Below are 17,555 nucleotides of genomic sequence, written 5' to 3' on the forward strand. Positions count from 1 at the left end.
CTGCAAGCTCCGCCTCCCGGGTTCACGCCATTCTCCTGCCTCAGCCTCCCGAGTAGCTGGGACTACAGGCGCCCGCCACCTCGCCCAGATAGTTTTCTGTATTTTTTTTTTTTTTTTTAAAAGAAGAGACGGGGTTTCACCGGTTAGCCAGGATGAATCAGATCTCCTGACCTCGTGATCCGCCCGTCTCGGCCTCCCAAAGTGCTGGGATTACAGGCTTGAGCCACCGTGCCCGGCCCAGGATTTATTTCTTTCTTCCTGTTTTTCTCATTGCTCTGTCTACCTGGACCAATGTTTACATTCCTTTGCTTTTCTTATTCCATCCTCACTTACCCTTTCTGACACTTCTCATCTCTTCTCTCAGAGGCTACATCGCTCAGCATGAATACTTCAACTCAGGTAATTGCTTTCTTTAGTTACTTTCTTTTTCTTGGCATGCAAGCATCAAAAAATCCTCACTTGAATTACCTGTGATTCCCTTGGTTCTCTAGGCCTCTAGCCCTTTCTAGAGAAGCGTAAACTTTGCAGAGGGCAGTGTAAATGAAAGGAATGGCAGAGGCAGAAATGCAGGGGCTCCAGGGTAAAAATCTGTCTGTCTAGCTGGCTCTGAGTCCATGGAGATTAGGATCCTGCTGTGCTCACAGGCGCCCCCACTGATTACAGCTTCTGCTTTTTTAAGGCTTTGTTTACATACTCCCATCTCTACCTATCCTGAAACTAAACTAATCCCTCTTCCCACACACCCTGCTCCTCTAAGCAGTGAGCAGTGGACCCATATCCAATTCCAACATCAATTTCAGCATCACTGCCAACTTTCATATTCCCATGTATGGAAGCATGGGTAGATGTCCCTAACCAATTCTGAAAGCTCTCATAGTTTACAAGCAAACAATCATTTAAGCAAATGTAGTCTTCTCCAAATTGCACCAATAGAACAAATATAGCAACAATTATTATTCAATCCTGTCCCTGCTATATACAAAGAAATAAGATCATGAATGTTCTCCTAGAAGGAACACAGGCCATTTAGGCTTTAAACTCTCCAAAAAGCAAAGAAAACCAGAAAAGCTGGTTTCTTGGCTAAAGATGTATTTATTCCTGTTTCAAGAACAAATACACAGCCCTGAAAGTTTCTGGGCAAGAGTCAGTCTGCATATGGAATGGATAATTCAAGACAATTGTTCTTTCTAGATTATAAACCCCAGAAAGGGAGACTTGAAATGTGTCTGAATGACCAGCCTCACTTCACGTACAGGTCAGGTGCCAGCACCGAGGGTATTTTGGCAAATGCTGTGCACATGCGAGCCAGTGTGTGATTCTTCACACTTCTCCATCAGTACGGGCTCCTCTGTGCTGGGCACTGTGCTAGCGGCTGGAGAGAACAAGACCATTAAGATGCTGCCTTCAAGAAATCTACACTGAGCAGAGAAAGAGATGCATGTTCACATAAAAAAGCAGCCAAGTATTACAGGTGCTAAGAGAGCAGTCTGGGATGTCAGAAGGACACGGTAACTCTGAGCTGAGAGGGAGGAAGGTCAATGACGGCTCCACAGACATGAGTATACACACGAGCTAAGGTTGGCCAGGAAGGCCAGGAGTGAGTGAAAGAGGAAGAGACAGGAACAGGAAGACACACTAGTAGAACCCAAAGTGGTTCGCATGGCTACCTTGGGTGTGAGGCGGGGGAGCAGAGAGAAAAGGGAGAGAGGCAGACAGGGGCCAGGCCTTGGGGCTCATGTCATTCCAAAGAAGATCTGGGCTCTTTCTCCTGAAGGTGAGGGGTGGCATTGAGGATTTTAAGCGGGAGAGCAAGATGATCAGGTTTGGGTTCACTCTGGAAGCAGAGCTGTGAGATGGCATGAGTGGGCCTCTTCCCCACTCCGGGTTACTCCTGGCCTCTTTCCACCCCTTTACTCACACTGGCCAGGGGGGCAACTGAGCAGGTGATGCACAGTTCCAGTCTGGTCTCCTCTTCCCCTTCTCAAGGGCATGCCTTCCCTCAGGCAGCAGGCCTCTGCTCCACCCTTCCCTCCCCCAGGCTTGCCTGAGCCCTCCTCCCAGGGGACCACGCTGGCCAGTGCTGCCGGCCACTCAGGGGGAGTCAGCCTCACGCTGGGGTTCAGTCTCAACAGGCCCACCGACCTACACAGACAGTCACTTCCTCCAACCTGGTCTTATTAGTAATAAAGGTGATACCTAGCTCTGTCTGTCACTTCTGGTTTTATTTCTCAGTTTGTTCAGATCCTGGGTGGGGAAAGAGGGAACCTCTTGGGGAACCTAACATAAAACTGGATTGAAGGGATGTGAGACTAGAAATCAGGAGACCAGTTAGAAAGTTATTGGAAGATGACGGGTGCCCAGAAGAGGGCCAAGAGACGCCAACAGGGAGAGCGTGCTGTGGAGGGAGCAGGGCAGAGGCAGGGGATGCCGGGAGCTCCATCCATCCTGACTGCATCATGGACACACACGCTTCCCTGCCACGAGCCGCCTCTCTAAGACCACTGATCCGGGAAGTGCAAACACCACTTCAGCTTCTCTTTCCCTTAGGCCCTAGGACAGAATGAGCAAGCACAGCTGCTGTCAGCAGTGGCCTGTGTGTCTTACCCATGTATGGGGCAGGCCAGGCCGACTGGCCCCCTCCTCCATAGGGGTCCTGGGGCTTGGTGCTCAGAGCACTCGTGTGAAGAGCAGAATCAGAATTGGTCCTAAGGAGGGGGAGGAGAGAGTCTGGCTGAAAATCCATTTTCCTTAGTGAAAATGCAATAGTCTTTGTTGAATATTACCAACAGGAAAGAAGGCAAGAATAACTGATTTGTAATCATCCATCAAATAAGGGCTTAGGACCTACCTGAAGTTCTTTATCTCAATAACAGCCTCTGAGGATCACCCACACTCCAGAATATTTTAATTTAGACTCATACCGCCTCATATGCTGAAGCTGACAGCATGGCGATCGAGTTCGACAAAGGCGGGCCTCGGATGCATGGCTTCCGTCTAAGAGCCCCTATTCTTCCCAGCTCAGAAGCCGGCTGTGGCCAGTTTAGCCTGTGACTGTACTAGGTTTTCTCCACCTGAGAGCAGCTGTTCCTAAGAAAAGGGTCACTCAGAGCAGTGGTTCGCAAAACCCTTCCAGGAAGCAGGTGAGGTCAAGCCTGCTTTCAAAATGACAGTAAAGTGTCCTCTGTTTTTCACTCTTGCCTCTCCCAAGCACGGCGGGCTTCCCCAGCAGCCATGTGAGGTGTGATGCCCCCACCGCTAAGCACGGGAGCAGACAACCCAGCTGCCTTGGAGGGATCTGTAAAAGGTGAACATTGCCACTATTTTCAAAATTTTTTTTGTGTTTCTTTTCAAAAAGATACAATTTACGTTAATGTATAATGGGCTATTAATTTATTTTTTAATTCACTAGCATCTTTAAAAAAATCTCTCAATATCAATAGATATTCTCACGTAAACAAATACTCTTTGAGGGTCTTGATTTTATTTTATTTTATTGTTATTTTTTTGAGACAGTCTCGCTCTGTTGCCCAGGTTGGAGTGCAGTGGTGCGATCTCAGCTCACTGCAACCTCCGCCTCCCGTGTCCAAGAAATTCTTCTCCCTCAGCCTCCCGAGTAGCTGGGATTATAGACATGCGTCACCATGCCCAGCTAACTTTTCTATTTTTAGTAGAGACAGGGTTTCACCATGTTGGCCAGGCTGGTCTCGAACTCCCAACCTCAGGTGATCCACCTGCCTCAGCCTATCAAAGTGCTGGGATTACAGGCATGAGCCACTGCGCCCAGCCTATTTTATTTTATTAGTATGACTTTTTGAGATGAAATTTCGCTCTGGTCGCCCAGGCTGCAGTGCAGTGGTGCTCACTGCAACCTCTGCCTCCCGGGTTCAGGCGATTCTCCTGCCTCAGCCTCTCAAATTGCTGGGATTACAGGCACCCGCTACCACGCCTGGCTAATTTCTGTATTTTTAGTAGAACCGGGGTTTCACCATGTTGACCAGGCTGGTCTTGAACTCCTGACCTCAGGTGATTCATCCGCCTTGGCCTCCCAAAGTGCTGGAATTACAGGCATGAGCCACTGCCCCAGGCCTCCGTGTTTTTTAAGACTGTAAAGTGGTCCTAAGAGAAAATGTTGGAGCCACTAATGTATAACAAATTTCTGAAATTCTCCCAGATAGCTTCAATGTCTACATAGCTTTGGTTGCAAGAGATGATTATTTATTTATCTCATCATAAGGTCAAACTGTTGGCCATAAAAAGAACTGGTAAGCAACTTCATTAGCCTACAGTGCTTCTTTGTGGTTCATTCCAGTGACAGCCTCAGGTGGCTATGAAGCCACGTGGCTTCAGAGGAGGGAAGAGGCAGACAAGGGCAGAACCCATAGTGCAACAGGAGGAGCGTGGCCGCTGAGATCAGAGAGACCTGGGTTCAGATTCCAGCCTAGATTCAGAGACTTGAGAGAATATCAAACAAATGCAGAGCCAAGTGGGAAAATCTAAATACAGACCGGGCATTAAATTATATTAAGGAGTTATTTTTAATTTTGTTAAGTGTAATAGCAGCATTGTGGTTATATTTTTTAAAAAAGGTTCTCGTTGGCCTTACACTGCTGGAGATATTTCCAGGTACGATACTATATCTAGCCAATCATGTGACTGGGGTGGGAGGTAGGTTTGGAGAGACTGGCAGAATGCTGATAATGAGTGAAGCTGAGGAAGGATGGGCACCCAAAGGGCCTTTTTTTTTTTTTTTTTTTTTTTTTTGAGACGGAGTCTCGCTCTGTCACCACAGGGTTGGAGTGGCAGTGGCCAGAATCTCCAGCCTCACTGCAAGCTCCCGCCTCCCGGGGTTTACGCCAATTCTCTCTGCCACAGCCCTTCCCAAGTAGCTGGGACTACAGGCCCCCCACCTCACCCCGCTAGGTTTTTTGGTAATTTTTAATAGAGGACAGGGTTTCACCGTATTAGCCAGGATGGGTCCCCCGATCTTCCTGACCCCTCGTGATCCCGCCCATCTCGGCTCCCAAAGTGCTTGGGGATTACAGGCTTGAAAGCCACCCGTGCCGGGCCCAAGGCCCTTTTATAACACTCCGTTTTGAGACAGCCAAGACTGTCTCAAAAAAATAATAATAATATAAAATTAAAAAATATTTAAAATTTTGCACCATTCATCAGGTTTCTTTTTTATTTTGAGACAGCGTCTCTGTTGCCCAGGCTGGAGTGCAATGGCGCAAACAGGGGTCACTGCAGCCTCAGCCTCCTTGGGATCAGGTGATTCTCCCCACCTCAGCCTCCTAAGTAGCTGGAACCACAGGCACGTGCCACCACGACCCCCCCTTTTTTTTTTTCATAGAGACAGGGTCTCACCATCTTGCCCAGGCTGGCCTCAAACTGCTGGGCTCACACGATCCTCTGGCCTCAGCCTCCCAAAGTGTTGGGACTACAGGTGCGAGCCACTGTGCTCAGTTGCTTTCTTTTTTTTTCTTTTCTCAATCCTAGTCCTTCATCTATTAGCTAAAGCCCTTAAACAAGTCACTTAACCTTTTAGAATGGAAAATAATACTCATTCTTGTAGGGTGTTGTCAGGATTGAAAAAAATGACTGAAGTGGAACTCTTACTCCTAGAGTCTGGCCCAAAGTGATCATGATAATAGCTGATGTTTATTCAGCACGTATGCTTCCCAGGTCTTATCTTGTTCAACCCTCACAACCAACCCATGATCTAGGTACCATTATCTCCATTTTTCAAATGAGTAAACTGAGGCAATCAGAAGTTTAAAAATCTGCTCAAGGTCATACAGTAAGACACAAACCCTAGTAGTCTCATCCCAGACCTCGTGTGCTCTATACTGCCCCCTGTAGACACTCAAAAAATGGTGGGTTTTGTTTTGAACATGTATCAACACAGCTTACATAAACACACTCTGGCAACTGGCTGCTATGTAAAAAATATCAGGACAGTTAAATTGCTTTAAATCTACTCCTACCAGGAAACAACCCATGTACCTGTTAAGTGCAGATGTCAGCCTAAACCCAGGATGCTTTTCGTCTTTCCAAGGAGGCTGTTGCCTTTAAAAACCAGAACAACATAAAAGAAAAAGAAGTCAATCCACAACAGCAAAGGAGGGCCTCAGCACTTGCATTTGAGAACTGGCTCTTCTACTCACCTTGCTCTGCAAGTCACTTAAAAATACCGCACACCTCGCTCATTTTGCTCATCATTGTTAAAATGAGGTAAGACTCAATGATCCGTCCAGTCCTGTGATCTTTGATTTCCAGTATAAAAACTACTACAAACCCATAAGGAACAGGATTAGCTAGCTGGGCAGATGAGGAGTTCAGTATACATGTAGGGGGAGCCTTGGCAATCTTGGATGCAAAAATTTTTTATTCCCTTACCAATGGCCATGAAGAGGAACAGAATTGTTACAGTTGCCCAGGGTATGAAAATATTAAGTCTAGCCAATCCTGGTGCTCTGAAAAGCAGAAGACATTTCTTGGATACATAAAAGAAAAATATCAGTTTGGAGATGCCTTTTACTGATGTAATAAAATATTGTATTTATTCCACAACCCTGGATCCCAAGATTCTTGAGGGTGGCGGAAAACCTACCTGAGGTGGGGACGCACTTTTACCCATCTTTATTTCCTCCCCCAGACCCAGACTACATTATACACAGTTAGTGCTCAGTCAGTATTTGCCCAGAGAATGGATGGAGAGTAGACTTCAATCCGGAGAGCTAAATATTTTTGATACACACATTTTAAATGCCTCCTAAGTCTGACTTGGTGATCTGAAAACGATACTAGGCACACAACAGATGCTGCAGGGGCTTTTTCTCAGTTAATTCTATTTTCTGTTACCCTCTGTATTGGGTACAAAAATACTCAAAGAGACCTTAAATCAAACACACTGTGCAAATTACCATTTTAAGAGTCTTTTGTCCTTTTCAGCAGCTTACTAAGACATTCTGAGAAAAAATGCTTATTTTTCTAAGTCTCAAACATAAGAATGCCATATCTGAGTATTCTGCTGGTAAACATATTCCAAATGTGTTTCTATTTGGTTTTAAATATGAAGATCTAGATTTCTTTAAACAACTTTTCATTTTAGACTTTCGTATAAGCCTACCGTTGGAAATGCTTAGGTGTTTGTTTCTGTTTTTGTTTTTTGAGATGGAGTCTCACTCTGTTACCAGGCTGGAGTGCTGTGGCATGATCTCGGCTCACTGCAACCTCCGACCCTCTGGTTCAAGCAATTCTCCTGCTTCAGCCTCCCAAGTAGCTGGGATTACAGGCACACGTCCTCACGCCCAGCTAATTTTTGTATTTTTTAGTAGAGACGGGGTTTCATCATGTTGGCCAGGATGGTCTCAATCTCCTGACCTCATGATCCGCCCACCTCAGCGTCCCAAAGTACGGGGATTACAGGCGTGAGCCACCGTGCCCAGTCAATAAGGTGTTTTTTATTTTGTTTTGTTTTAAGAGATGGCATCTTGCTATGTTGTCCAGGCTGGAGTGCAGTAGCTATTCACAGGCCCCATCATCGCACACTACAGCCTCAAAACTCCTGGTCTCAAGTGATCCTCCCACTGAAATTAAATGTTCTAAGAGAAAACAGGATTCTATGCTTTATATTAGCAATTTCCAAACAACATTCAAAGTGGATAAAGTTAAGTGAAATGATCTAAAAATAACACATACCCATCATATCTTTTAAAGTATGGCTTGCTTACCTTGGCCAACTCTCATCCAGAGGCTGTGAGGAATAATTGACTCCAAAAGCACTACCATCAAAGTAGAATTTTTAATAAAGGAAAAATACAAATTAATGGAAAGTTGAAGCAGAATTAGCAAGGTGGACTCACAGATAGTTAAAACAACTGAGTTTTTGGCTCTTTATCCCTGTACCTGACAGCTCTTCCTTCATGCTTTCTCTTATCACCCCTCCTCAAGGACAGCCTATTCTGCTGTCTTCTAACCAGTGTTTTCTTTGCATGATTTTTTGTGGGGTGTTTATTATGTTTTACCCACCTGGCACCTTTTGTTTTCAGGAACTGTCTCCACTCTTGCTCCAAACCAGGTAACGTTGCCATTCCCTCTGTGCCACACATGAGGAGCCCAGGCCCAGGATTCTAGTCTAGGTACTTTACCCCCTGGAAACAGTGTTTGGCTCAGGGATAGGTTATGACACAAACAGAACCACGGAGAGTGCTTTTGAGTGGAAAAAAAGGAGTGCCCCAAGAGGGGTGGTGAGCCCGAGGGCCTTCTGAACCTGGGGGTCTCCCTTTGGAGAAAGCCTATCTGTCATGCCTGAAGTCATCTCAGAAGTGGTACCTCGGAGGTAGGTCTCAATGATATTATATGACTCCTTGGATCTAGCCCTTGGGTTTCCAGTGACATATGCCAATACATTTTCTGTTTTTAAGTTAAGGTGGGTTCCTGGTAACAACAAAGAAAATAAAAACACCCACAATTCTACCATTAAAAGACAATGAACTATTAAATGAAATAAGCCAGGTACAGAAAGACAAACATCACATGTTCTCACTTATTTGTGGGATCTAAAAATCAAAACAGTTGAACTCATGGAGATGGAGAGTAGAAGGATGGTTACCAGAGGCTGGGAAGGGCAGTAGGGGAGGGTGGGAGGGAGGCTGGGAGGGTTAATGTGTGCAAAAAAAAAAAAAAGAATGAATATGACAGTATTTTATAGCACAACAGGGGAACTTCAGTCAATAATAATTTAATTATATTGGGCTTCCAGTGACATATGCCAATACATTTTCTGTTTTTCAGTTAAGGTGGGTTCCTGGTATTTATAACCAAAAAAGAGGCGCATTAGATGTATGAAGAAACGTAAACTTTCCAGTGTTATTGGGGGCACTGTCTTATCAATGTTGTATTGTTCACTGGGTCTAGCATGGCTTGGAGCATATTCCGGACGCATGGAGACACAAATGGGATGCTGCACTACACACCGAGCAGAGAGGCGTTGTTTTCATTCGTTTAGTTAACTGTTCACACACAATAGCCTTCTGAAGACACTGTTAATCATATTATTTTGGTAAGAAATCTTCAATGATTTTGTTCAGCCTAAAAGGCAAAATCAAAACTTACTGGCTTAGTAATTGTGGTGCTCCACAATTTGGGGACAATGGCCTCTTCTGCTCTTGTCTTCCCTTCAGCTGTCTGAGTTCCACAAACACAGCCTGTATTTTCCTGTCCCTCTGCCTTTGCTAATGCCATTTCCCCTATCTCTCCTCCTATGTGGAACGTTGCCTCCTTATCACTCACCCAAACCAAGCCCATTCCTTTTGTCTCCTGGATCACTGATTGGATGAAATATACATTCGGCAGTTACCAATAATACTTTTCATCCCAAACCTTTATTTCTTAAGGTGGAAATAATAAAGAAGATACAGCTACACATTAAGACAGAAATGTGAAAACAGATATCTAAGCACCTGCTGTGTGCCAGGCCTGTGCTGAGTTCACACTTTATTTAATCTTAATCCTGAGAGGCAGCTATTTCCCCCATTTTACAGCTGAAGAAACTGAGGCTCAGTTCTAGAAGAGCTGAGAAATCCAAGATCAGATAGCAGGCCTGGTGGATCAGGGGTCAAACCCACAACTCACTGACATCAAAGCCTGAGAGCTCTCCGCTAAGCTATGCTGCCTCTCAGGAAACAGTGAACTATGCCAAATGCCCCCAGAAAATAGAAAATAGTACCTGGAGTGTTCTGGGAAGAAGGATGGAGGCTATAAGAGAAGGTATCATTGGCTCGGGCTCAGGAGGAAACCGGAGCCTTGAAGGAGTGGGGCCCTATCCTGCAGGCCTGGGCTGGGCAGCTCAAATAAATACAGAATCTGGAATTAGGAAAATGGAGGCTCTCATGAGTTCTTAGTGATTCGGTGGGAAATGTCTTCTTTGCCAGGAGAAGCATTAGGATTGCAAGTTTTATCTTCTACGTATTAGTTTTCTTTGACAAGTCTCATTATCTTATGTCTTAATTTGACCTTAAATCGATAAAATAAAACAGATAATTTCCAAAGAGAGACATTTCTTCAACATTCACTATTAGGCTTAACGTACATGAAGTTCAGATGAGGTGAGACCACAGTAGGAGGCAGGAGAGGAAAAGGTGATAAACAGGAAGGCCCATGAGAGACAAAACCTGTCAGTATTTCTGCTGGCCACGCCATTAGGGAGGAAACACTGAGCCTCAGAACCTATGGTTATCTGCCTTTCTCTTTTCTGCAGATTGGATGAATCTGTGTTCAGAAACACTTAATTTCAGGAAGTAGAAGTTTACCATTTTTCTCAGTACACTGCCATCTTTAAACTCAATACCTCTGATTTCACAGTACTGATAATACAAATTAGAATGCAGTGGTGTAATAGTCACGTAATGATCAAATGTTGGTGATTTAAATGTTGAGGTATGAGCTAGCATTGTAACCTTCCTGATATTAACAATGTGAAAATATAGTAAATTCCTGGAAATTTTTAATATAATTAGGTTGAGGCATCAAAAGTTAAAATATGTGACCTCTGAGCTCTCTTAATTTTTACCGTCTCATCTAATTTAGTGAATATTTGAAAACCCAAGAGAACCACTCATGTTATACACTTACAGTTAATGCAAGGAAAATCTAGGAAAAGTTTATTTGTTCTTTGGAAAATTTCAGAAAACTTCATTCAGGTGGCTTTAAATTACTCCACAACACTGACATGCCCTAAGTCACAACCTTGAGACAGAGGAAACACTCTTATTTACAAACTTGAATTTGCCATTTACTCAAGAAGCATTTCTGGCATCCCCGCCAGGTGCCAGCGTGCCAGTGGAAGGGCAGCACAGGCCACAGGGCTTTTAACAATCACATCAGCACCTCCTCCGTTGCTTCCTTAGTTAAGCTTAGTGAAGCCTTTGGCTCAAGAAGATTTCCACTTAAAAAAGGAAGGCAGGGAGGAGGGATAATGAAAAAGATAAACAAAGAAGAGGTGGCTGCAATGGATGGAAACAAAAATTAAAGTTTAAAAAAAAAATCCCCACACTCACATGGATCTTTTCTTATCCTGTGCACTCCTCTCTGCCCCTTTGCCTTCCGTCCTGATGTTCCCTGGGGTCTTGTGGCCTCAGAGCCTCAGGCCACAACTGCTTGCATTGCTCTGAGAGGCACAGGATGCTCTCAGGATCACTGGGCACCAGCTAGAGTGGGAGCAGAGGGGGTGGCGGGAGCCTCCGGGCACAGGGGCTTTAGGAGGCGCTTCCTAAGAGCTTCAGGGACCGTTGGGAGACATTGAGCGGTGGAAGATGAGTCCGAAGCCGAGAGACTCGGGATCCCCGGCCAAGACCAAGGAGACCCAAAAGAGGAAGTCCTCTCCTCAGCAGGGCTCCAGCAGCCCGAAGAAGAAGGCTACCAGGGCGGCCAAGAAGGGAAAAGCAGCTCGTGGACCGAGAGGCGGGAAGAAACGGACTGCGAGCAAGATGGCGGCGGCGGCCCCTGAGGCGGGGAGCGGGCCAGCGGCCCCCGGCCCCAATGACCAGCCTAGCCAGGAGCTCCCTCAGCACCAGCTGCCGGTGGAGGAGCCCGTGAGCGAGGGGAGCCAGCACGACACCCTGAGCCAGGAGACCCAGCTGGAGGAGCCACTGAGCGAGGGGGCGGCCACCAACTCCACCAGCTCCCTGAGCAGCGACTAAGTTCAGGCCCAGTCGCCAGACCGCAGAGATCTCACCAGCAGGGTGGCCCCTGGTGAAGATAATAAAATGAATGTGTTGCAAATGAAAAAAAAAAAAAAAAAAAAAAAAAAAGAGCTTCAGGGCCAGTGCCCGTCTTCCTGGTGGACAGCCCCCGTCCTCCATGCTCGCTTTGGCCAATCCCATCCTTCCCTCAGCCCCACTGTCACCCACAGTCCAGTAACTCATAAATCCATACCTCCAGCTCCCAATAGTTAAATTTGTGAACTCCAAGTGCATATTTCCAACTGCCTACTCAACTTCTCTGCCAAAACACAGCTCAAATTCTACCAAAAATCCAACCAATCACTGTCCCCTTAATCTGTTCCTCTTCTTATAGTCCGTCGTATTTAGTAAGGCCACCTTCTACCAAGACACTCAGGTTAGGATCTCAGAGTCATCCCAGTCTGCTCTCTCTCTCCCCAAGCCTCTGCAGTTCTGTGCAGGAAAATCTTCCTCCTTGAATTACTGCTTCAATCCATCAACACAGGGACTGCTGTTCCTCTCAACCTGCGGAGTGTTAGAAGGAACAGTTCTTACTCTTCCCCAAAGGAAGGGGAGCAGCTCTTCGTCTGCTGATAAGAGAGGACATCAGTTGGCCCGTTTACCAGTGGGTGGGGTTACTGAGTCACAGAAGCTGAAAACAAGACCCGCCCCTGTCCCTTTCTTTGTGCTGCTTGACCTGCGGCTGGGTGAGCAGGCGCAGGCTTCCCTTCTCTTGGCTTCCCATCCCTTTGCGGTCAGGGTACCTGGGCAGGGCTCGGGGCAGCCTGGAAGCCAATCATTTCTCTCCTGCTCTGGAACTCTGTGTTCTGCCAGGGACACGGTTTGTGGGGCAGGCCTGCGGCCTTCCATGCAGCTAGTGGGGTAAGTGGACTCAGAGTCTGGTTAATAGAACCCACCCACCACGACAAGTTTCAGGCTCAGATTGAATACAGAAAACTGGCCATAATTTGGCTCCTTCCTGATTTCTCAGCCATGTGTTTCTTGTCATTCTACTTCCTTTTGTCCCTTTACCTCCAACTGTGTCCCACTAGAAGGCATCTTAAAGTGAAACTGTAAGGGAGGATATGAGTGGCAACTTTTTTAGTCCTTGCATTTATAAGAACATCCTGTTTCCCTCAGCACATGAGAGGCAAATAGATTGCATGTGGTATTGTGAAGTCAGAATATTTACCCCTTAAAATTCTAAAAACTAATGTTTCCTTGTCCTTCAAGATAAGACGGGTGTTAGGTAAAAGCTGGATTTTGTGATCACTTAAGTTTTGGAAATCCTGGGTTAAAGATGAGAAGTTTCTTAACTGCAGGACTTTTCAGAGCCCTAATATATATGGTCAGGCTCCAAGAGGAGATAGAGAGCATGGTGTTTCTCAAATGTAATAGGCCATGCATTTCAAAGAAACAGTGTCCTACAAACCAATGTCCTAACATTTTCCTCTCATTATGATGAAAAGAATCAAAGCAAGGCCCAGCCCAGAGAGGAGAAGCATTCCTAACTCTGGTAGGTCTTAAGCATCTCTTCATGACCCTTCATGCTAGTGAACTCTTGACTTCCTTTAGAGGAAGACATTTTCTATGTTTCTTCAGCATGTCTCCTTCTTTCTCAGTGTGTTAACCACAAGTCTGAGAAAATATTTTATTTGCTATAAATTTATGTTAATAGTTCAGAAGTTCAGCGATGGTGTTTGGGACACAGCACATCCGCCAACCTTGAGGAGTGGGAGTAAGAAGGGCTGCTACAGACTGCGCAGCTGCAGAAGGGCAGAAGAGCTTCTATTCCAAGTGCCCAAGCCCAGGCCCCCAGCCAGAAGCAAGCCCTGGCAGTGCCTCTCCTCTGCCTGTGTGGGCCTAGGCCAGGGCCCAGCTGCAGCTGTGTCTTGGTCTTGTGTGGCCGCCCATGCCAAGGGCAAAGCCCACTCCAGAAGGCATCTCCTGTGCCAGAGCTCTGTGTGCTGTGGCTGCCCACTCTGAGAGGAAGCCAGAATATTTGTTAAACATGTTCATTTTATTTGAGATCACCCTATCATAGGAGTGAACCCTTAGAACACATGTCTAAGCCAGTGTGTCTTAAATAACACCTAAGCCGAGAAACAGCTGTAATAAGAGAATTCTGATTTTTTCCTTTTGTTCTAACAAAGGTTCAAGCCAGTGTTTTATACTTTCAAATGATGAAACTTCATTTAAAAAGTCATAGACAAATGTGCAAGGCCACAATTTTAGGCTAATTATTTCACAACTAACAGAATGAAGGCTGTGAAAGCAAAGATGGAATCACAGCCCTCCTCCTCTAAGTTCTCTGGAATAGATTAACACCAAAATAAAATCATCCCATTTCACGGACCCTTGATTCCTCAAGAGACTGGGCAAAAGAACTTTCTTTGCATCAAGAGATGTCCAGTCCCAGGACCCCAATATAAGGGCTTAGGAGACCACAAAGACATGGTTCGTGATCACACTCACACTGACTCACACTGTCTAACAACTTTAATTTCTCTGCATATTAACTTGGTTTTTGCTTCCCCTTCCTTTAGGAGTTGACTAGCTTTGCTTATGCTCTCAAGTTGATCCATACAGTGCCAGATTATACCCTATCATAAGAGATAGGGTCCCCTGAACACAAGAAGTCATCTCCCTTTCTGGGACTTTGCACCACATTCTCTTCCCTCTGCCTGGAACATACCTCCCAACTGCTTTACTCTCTTAAATCTCAATCATTACCATCTAAAGCCATTTTCCTTTATTACTGCCTGTTTGCTGTCATCTCCCACAGGACTGTAAACTCAAGAAAGCAGGAACTATGTCTTCCTTATTCATCACTGGGTCCCCATGCTTAGAACAGTGCCTGGCACAGAGAAGGGGCTCGGTAAATATCTGCTGAATGAACACTTTATCCTCTTACTTAACCTTCAAGCCTCCAATTTTCCCCCAGGATGCCTTCTTTGTTTCCCCAGACTGGTTCAAGCTGCACCTCTGACGTGCTCCCACAGCCCCTGAGCTGCCTCCCTGCAGACGCCATACCTGCCGTGGCTGCTTGTTTGCTGAGTAGCCTCTCCCACTGAACTCTGGGCAACTTGAGGTCAGGGGCCATGCTGTTTAATGTTACAGTGAACTAAAATGTCTAAAACGGTGTCTGACCACTAGCACATACTTAACAAATAATTTTTGTAAGAGAATAAACATTCTACTCTTTTTTCCTCAATACCCTCCTCTATTTTGGTTAGTAAAGCTATATGTATGCTTATACATTTAGACTGTACTTCAGAAGTATCTTGAGATAGCCACATATACATACACACATACATATATAGCATAATGTTTAAACTAATATATAGAAATGAGAGCACTGACAAGAGAAAGAGGGAACTGAGAACTGAAAAAATATGCACTGTTTTGTTTTATTTTTTTGAGACACAGTCTCGCTCTGTTGCCCAGGCTGGAGTGCAGTGGCGCGATCTCGGCTCACTGCAAACTCTACCTCCCAGGTTCATGCCATTCTCCTGCCTCAGCCTGGGACTATAGGCGCCCGCCACCACGCCTGGCTAATTTTTTTGTAAGTTTAGTAGAGATGGGGTTTCACCACGTTAGCCAGGATGGTCTCAATCTCCTGACTTCATGATCTGCCTGCCTCGGCCTCCCAAAGTGTTGGGATTACAGGCGTGAGCCACCGTGACCGGCCAAAAAAATATACATTGTTAAATCAAGCAAAGAAACACTCAAAGTCTTTTGCCTGAACATTCTTGGCAATTTGGACAATGGTTTGATGTACTACTCCATCCTGACATGTGCAAATTTGCTGATGAATTGCCTCCATTTCCTTTTGCCTTTTTCATTCAATGTCAAAGTTATCACACATTCCAGAATAGATTCTCAAGATCATTTATCATCTTTACTTTCCTTGATAACAGCCACATAATATACAAAATCAGAAGTCGGTCCTTCTGTGGACCAAATGTGGTGTGTCCCTGGGGGTGGGAAAAAGGGGAGAGACAAACATTCCCTGGGGTCATTATCCTTGCCTCCAAATAGATTAAAAACTGCAAGAAGCTTGAAGGCAAGAAAAGTTGGGGTTTCCCTAGGGTGCCCCCACAACTCCTGGCTCCCTTGTACAAGGTCCTCCTCACTGCGAGTGGACGCAGGTGGCATGGGGAGGGTAGAGCACAGGCTGGGCCATCACCTGGGCCTGGTCTGAATCCTGAGCAAGTTACTTCACCACACACTCAAGTTTCCTCATCAGAAAATGAGGGTTAAAAAAATAAACGACTCAGTGAGTTTTTGAGGACTAAATGACACATAAATTGCCCATCACAGTGCCTGGCATGGGTAGGTGCTCAGTAAACATGAGTGCCCTGCCCCCACTTCCTGGTTTCTAGGCTTGTGAAGCCAACTCTACCATCACTGCCAGGAATTCAGCTCTCCGCAGCGAGACCCACCCCGCCTTTCTTCTCCTTCCTCCACCCCTGCGACCGAGTACTGAGAAGAATGAAGTGAGAGCACGGTCCCTCCTGGCACACTTCTGTGTCCTCTCCCAAAAAATCCAGCTCAGTTCTGTTTCCCAAAGCCTTCGGCACAATGCTGGTCACACAGCAGCACCCACCACTGCCGCCCCATAAACAGCACAGATTAAATGAAACTGTACGGTGAATTCACCATTTCCTTTCCTTTATTTCTACTTAACAGCATAGAGTTTGGTGTGACTTACATCACTGCATGAGATTTTCCTATATTCTGGGTTTATTTTAGTTATCACTTACTGAGTTTGAAACATCACAAATAGAAAATCATATGAAATTTCATCTGTAAGTTCCAAAAGCGGGTCAGCAGATCAAAAGAAATACAAATAAATCACATATCTGTATGTCCATTTTTGCTAGATAAACTAAGTCTCTCTAACCTGATTCAAAGTCAGGTTTAACTCTAACTTGGCCAGTTTCTGGAGAAAATGCTCAGAACACCCTGCAATGGGACTGAATTACAGGTTGTTTTTGTTGTTGTTTCGTTAAATTGAACTTTATTGATGCTATCATAAACACCTACAATGATGTTTCCAAATGCTGACTGCAGAGATGGTTCTCGTTTCCAACTCATTTATTTGTATTGCCTCCTTTCATCAGATAAATGAAGATTTTGAGGCCAAAGGAGAATTGCAGGGAAGATAAATCCTGAACACTTTTCAAACATTTCAGAATGCACACTCCCTTTGAAGAGTAAAAAAGGATATTTGTCGCCCTGGCTTGTCCCCAGACCTTCGGTGCAGGGGGTGGAAGCGGTTCCTGGATGGCCTCTCCACCAGCCCGTGATGGCGGGTTCCCCGAACATTATCAGCTTGGTGAAATGACGGCTGCAGAGAGAAGGGAAGAAGAGTTGGCCTCCAACCATAAAATTGTCACTCACCCTCAAGAACAACTGATAACAACAGCAGATGAAAGGACCGATTTTACAGTTTTACTTATTATACATTAGTGGGCCTTGGGTCAAGGTAAATAAAGTAGTATATGGAACCATTTCTTTATAATAACCTAAAATAATGAAAATAGTCTGTAGTGTGTTAAGAGGAAAGTTGAAAGAAGAATAAAAGCTGTCATGCAATTGGGGGAGGAGAATCAGAAGATGGTGAATTCATATACTAAATCCCAGAAAACTAGAAAGGACACTCTGAAATGTAAAAGAGGTATATTAAAGAAACTGGCAAGCCATGAGGCACCTATTTGTTCTGCACGGTGTCTTTTAAAATTCTTGATTGAATTCACAATGTTTGAAAATTCAGACTTGAGGATTCTAGGGAAAAATCAGAATTTTTTTTTTTTTTTTTTTTTTTTT

At 45.1% G+C, this 17,555-nt stretch overlaps 2 protein-coding genes across 8 annotated transcripts in view; one reads left to right on the plus strand and one right to left on the minus strand.

Annotated features, from left to right (window-relative positions):
- Positions 1–17,555, minus strand: part of CRTC3 (CREB regulated transcription coactivator 3) — a 122,758-nt gene that overhangs the window by 35,453 nt on the left and 69,750 nt on the right. For 6 of the 7 annotated variants that reach the window (XM_017855003.1, XM_017855002.1, XM_017854999.1 and 3 more), the window contains exons 3-6: positions 16,957–17,076; positions 7,734–7,795; positions 6,004–6,066; positions 2,605–2,705 (exon numbers count right to left, since the gene is read on the minus strand). In XM_017855003.1, the coding sequence (XP_017710492.1) occupies positions 2,605–2,705; positions 6,004–6,066; positions 7,734–7,795; positions 16,957–17,076 (346 nt within the window). Of the gene's footprint in view, positions 1–2,604; positions 2,706–6,003; positions 6,067–7,733; positions 7,796–11,060; positions 11,130–16,956; positions 17,077–17,555 lie in introns of those variants that run through there. The other variant, XM_017855004.1, reaches the window with a different exon arrangement.
- On the plus strand, positions 11,272–11,784 carry LOC108517221 (testis-specific basic protein Y 1-like). The gene has a single exon (XM_017855005.1). It carries the CDS (start codon positions 11,316–11,318, stop codon positions 11,700–11,702), a length of 387 nt encoding a protein of 128 aa, XP_017710494.1. The 5' UTR covers positions 11,272–11,315; the 3' UTR covers positions 11,703–11,784.

Source organism: Rhinopithecus bieti, unplaced genomic scaffold (assembly GCF_001698545.2).
Source record: "Rhinopithecus bieti isolate Rb0 unplaced genomic scaffold, ASM169854v2 scaffold_39857, whole genome shotgun sequence".
Lineage (NCBI taxonomy): Eukaryota > Metazoa > Chordata > Mammalia > Primates > Cercopithecidae > Rhinopithecus > Rhinopithecus bieti.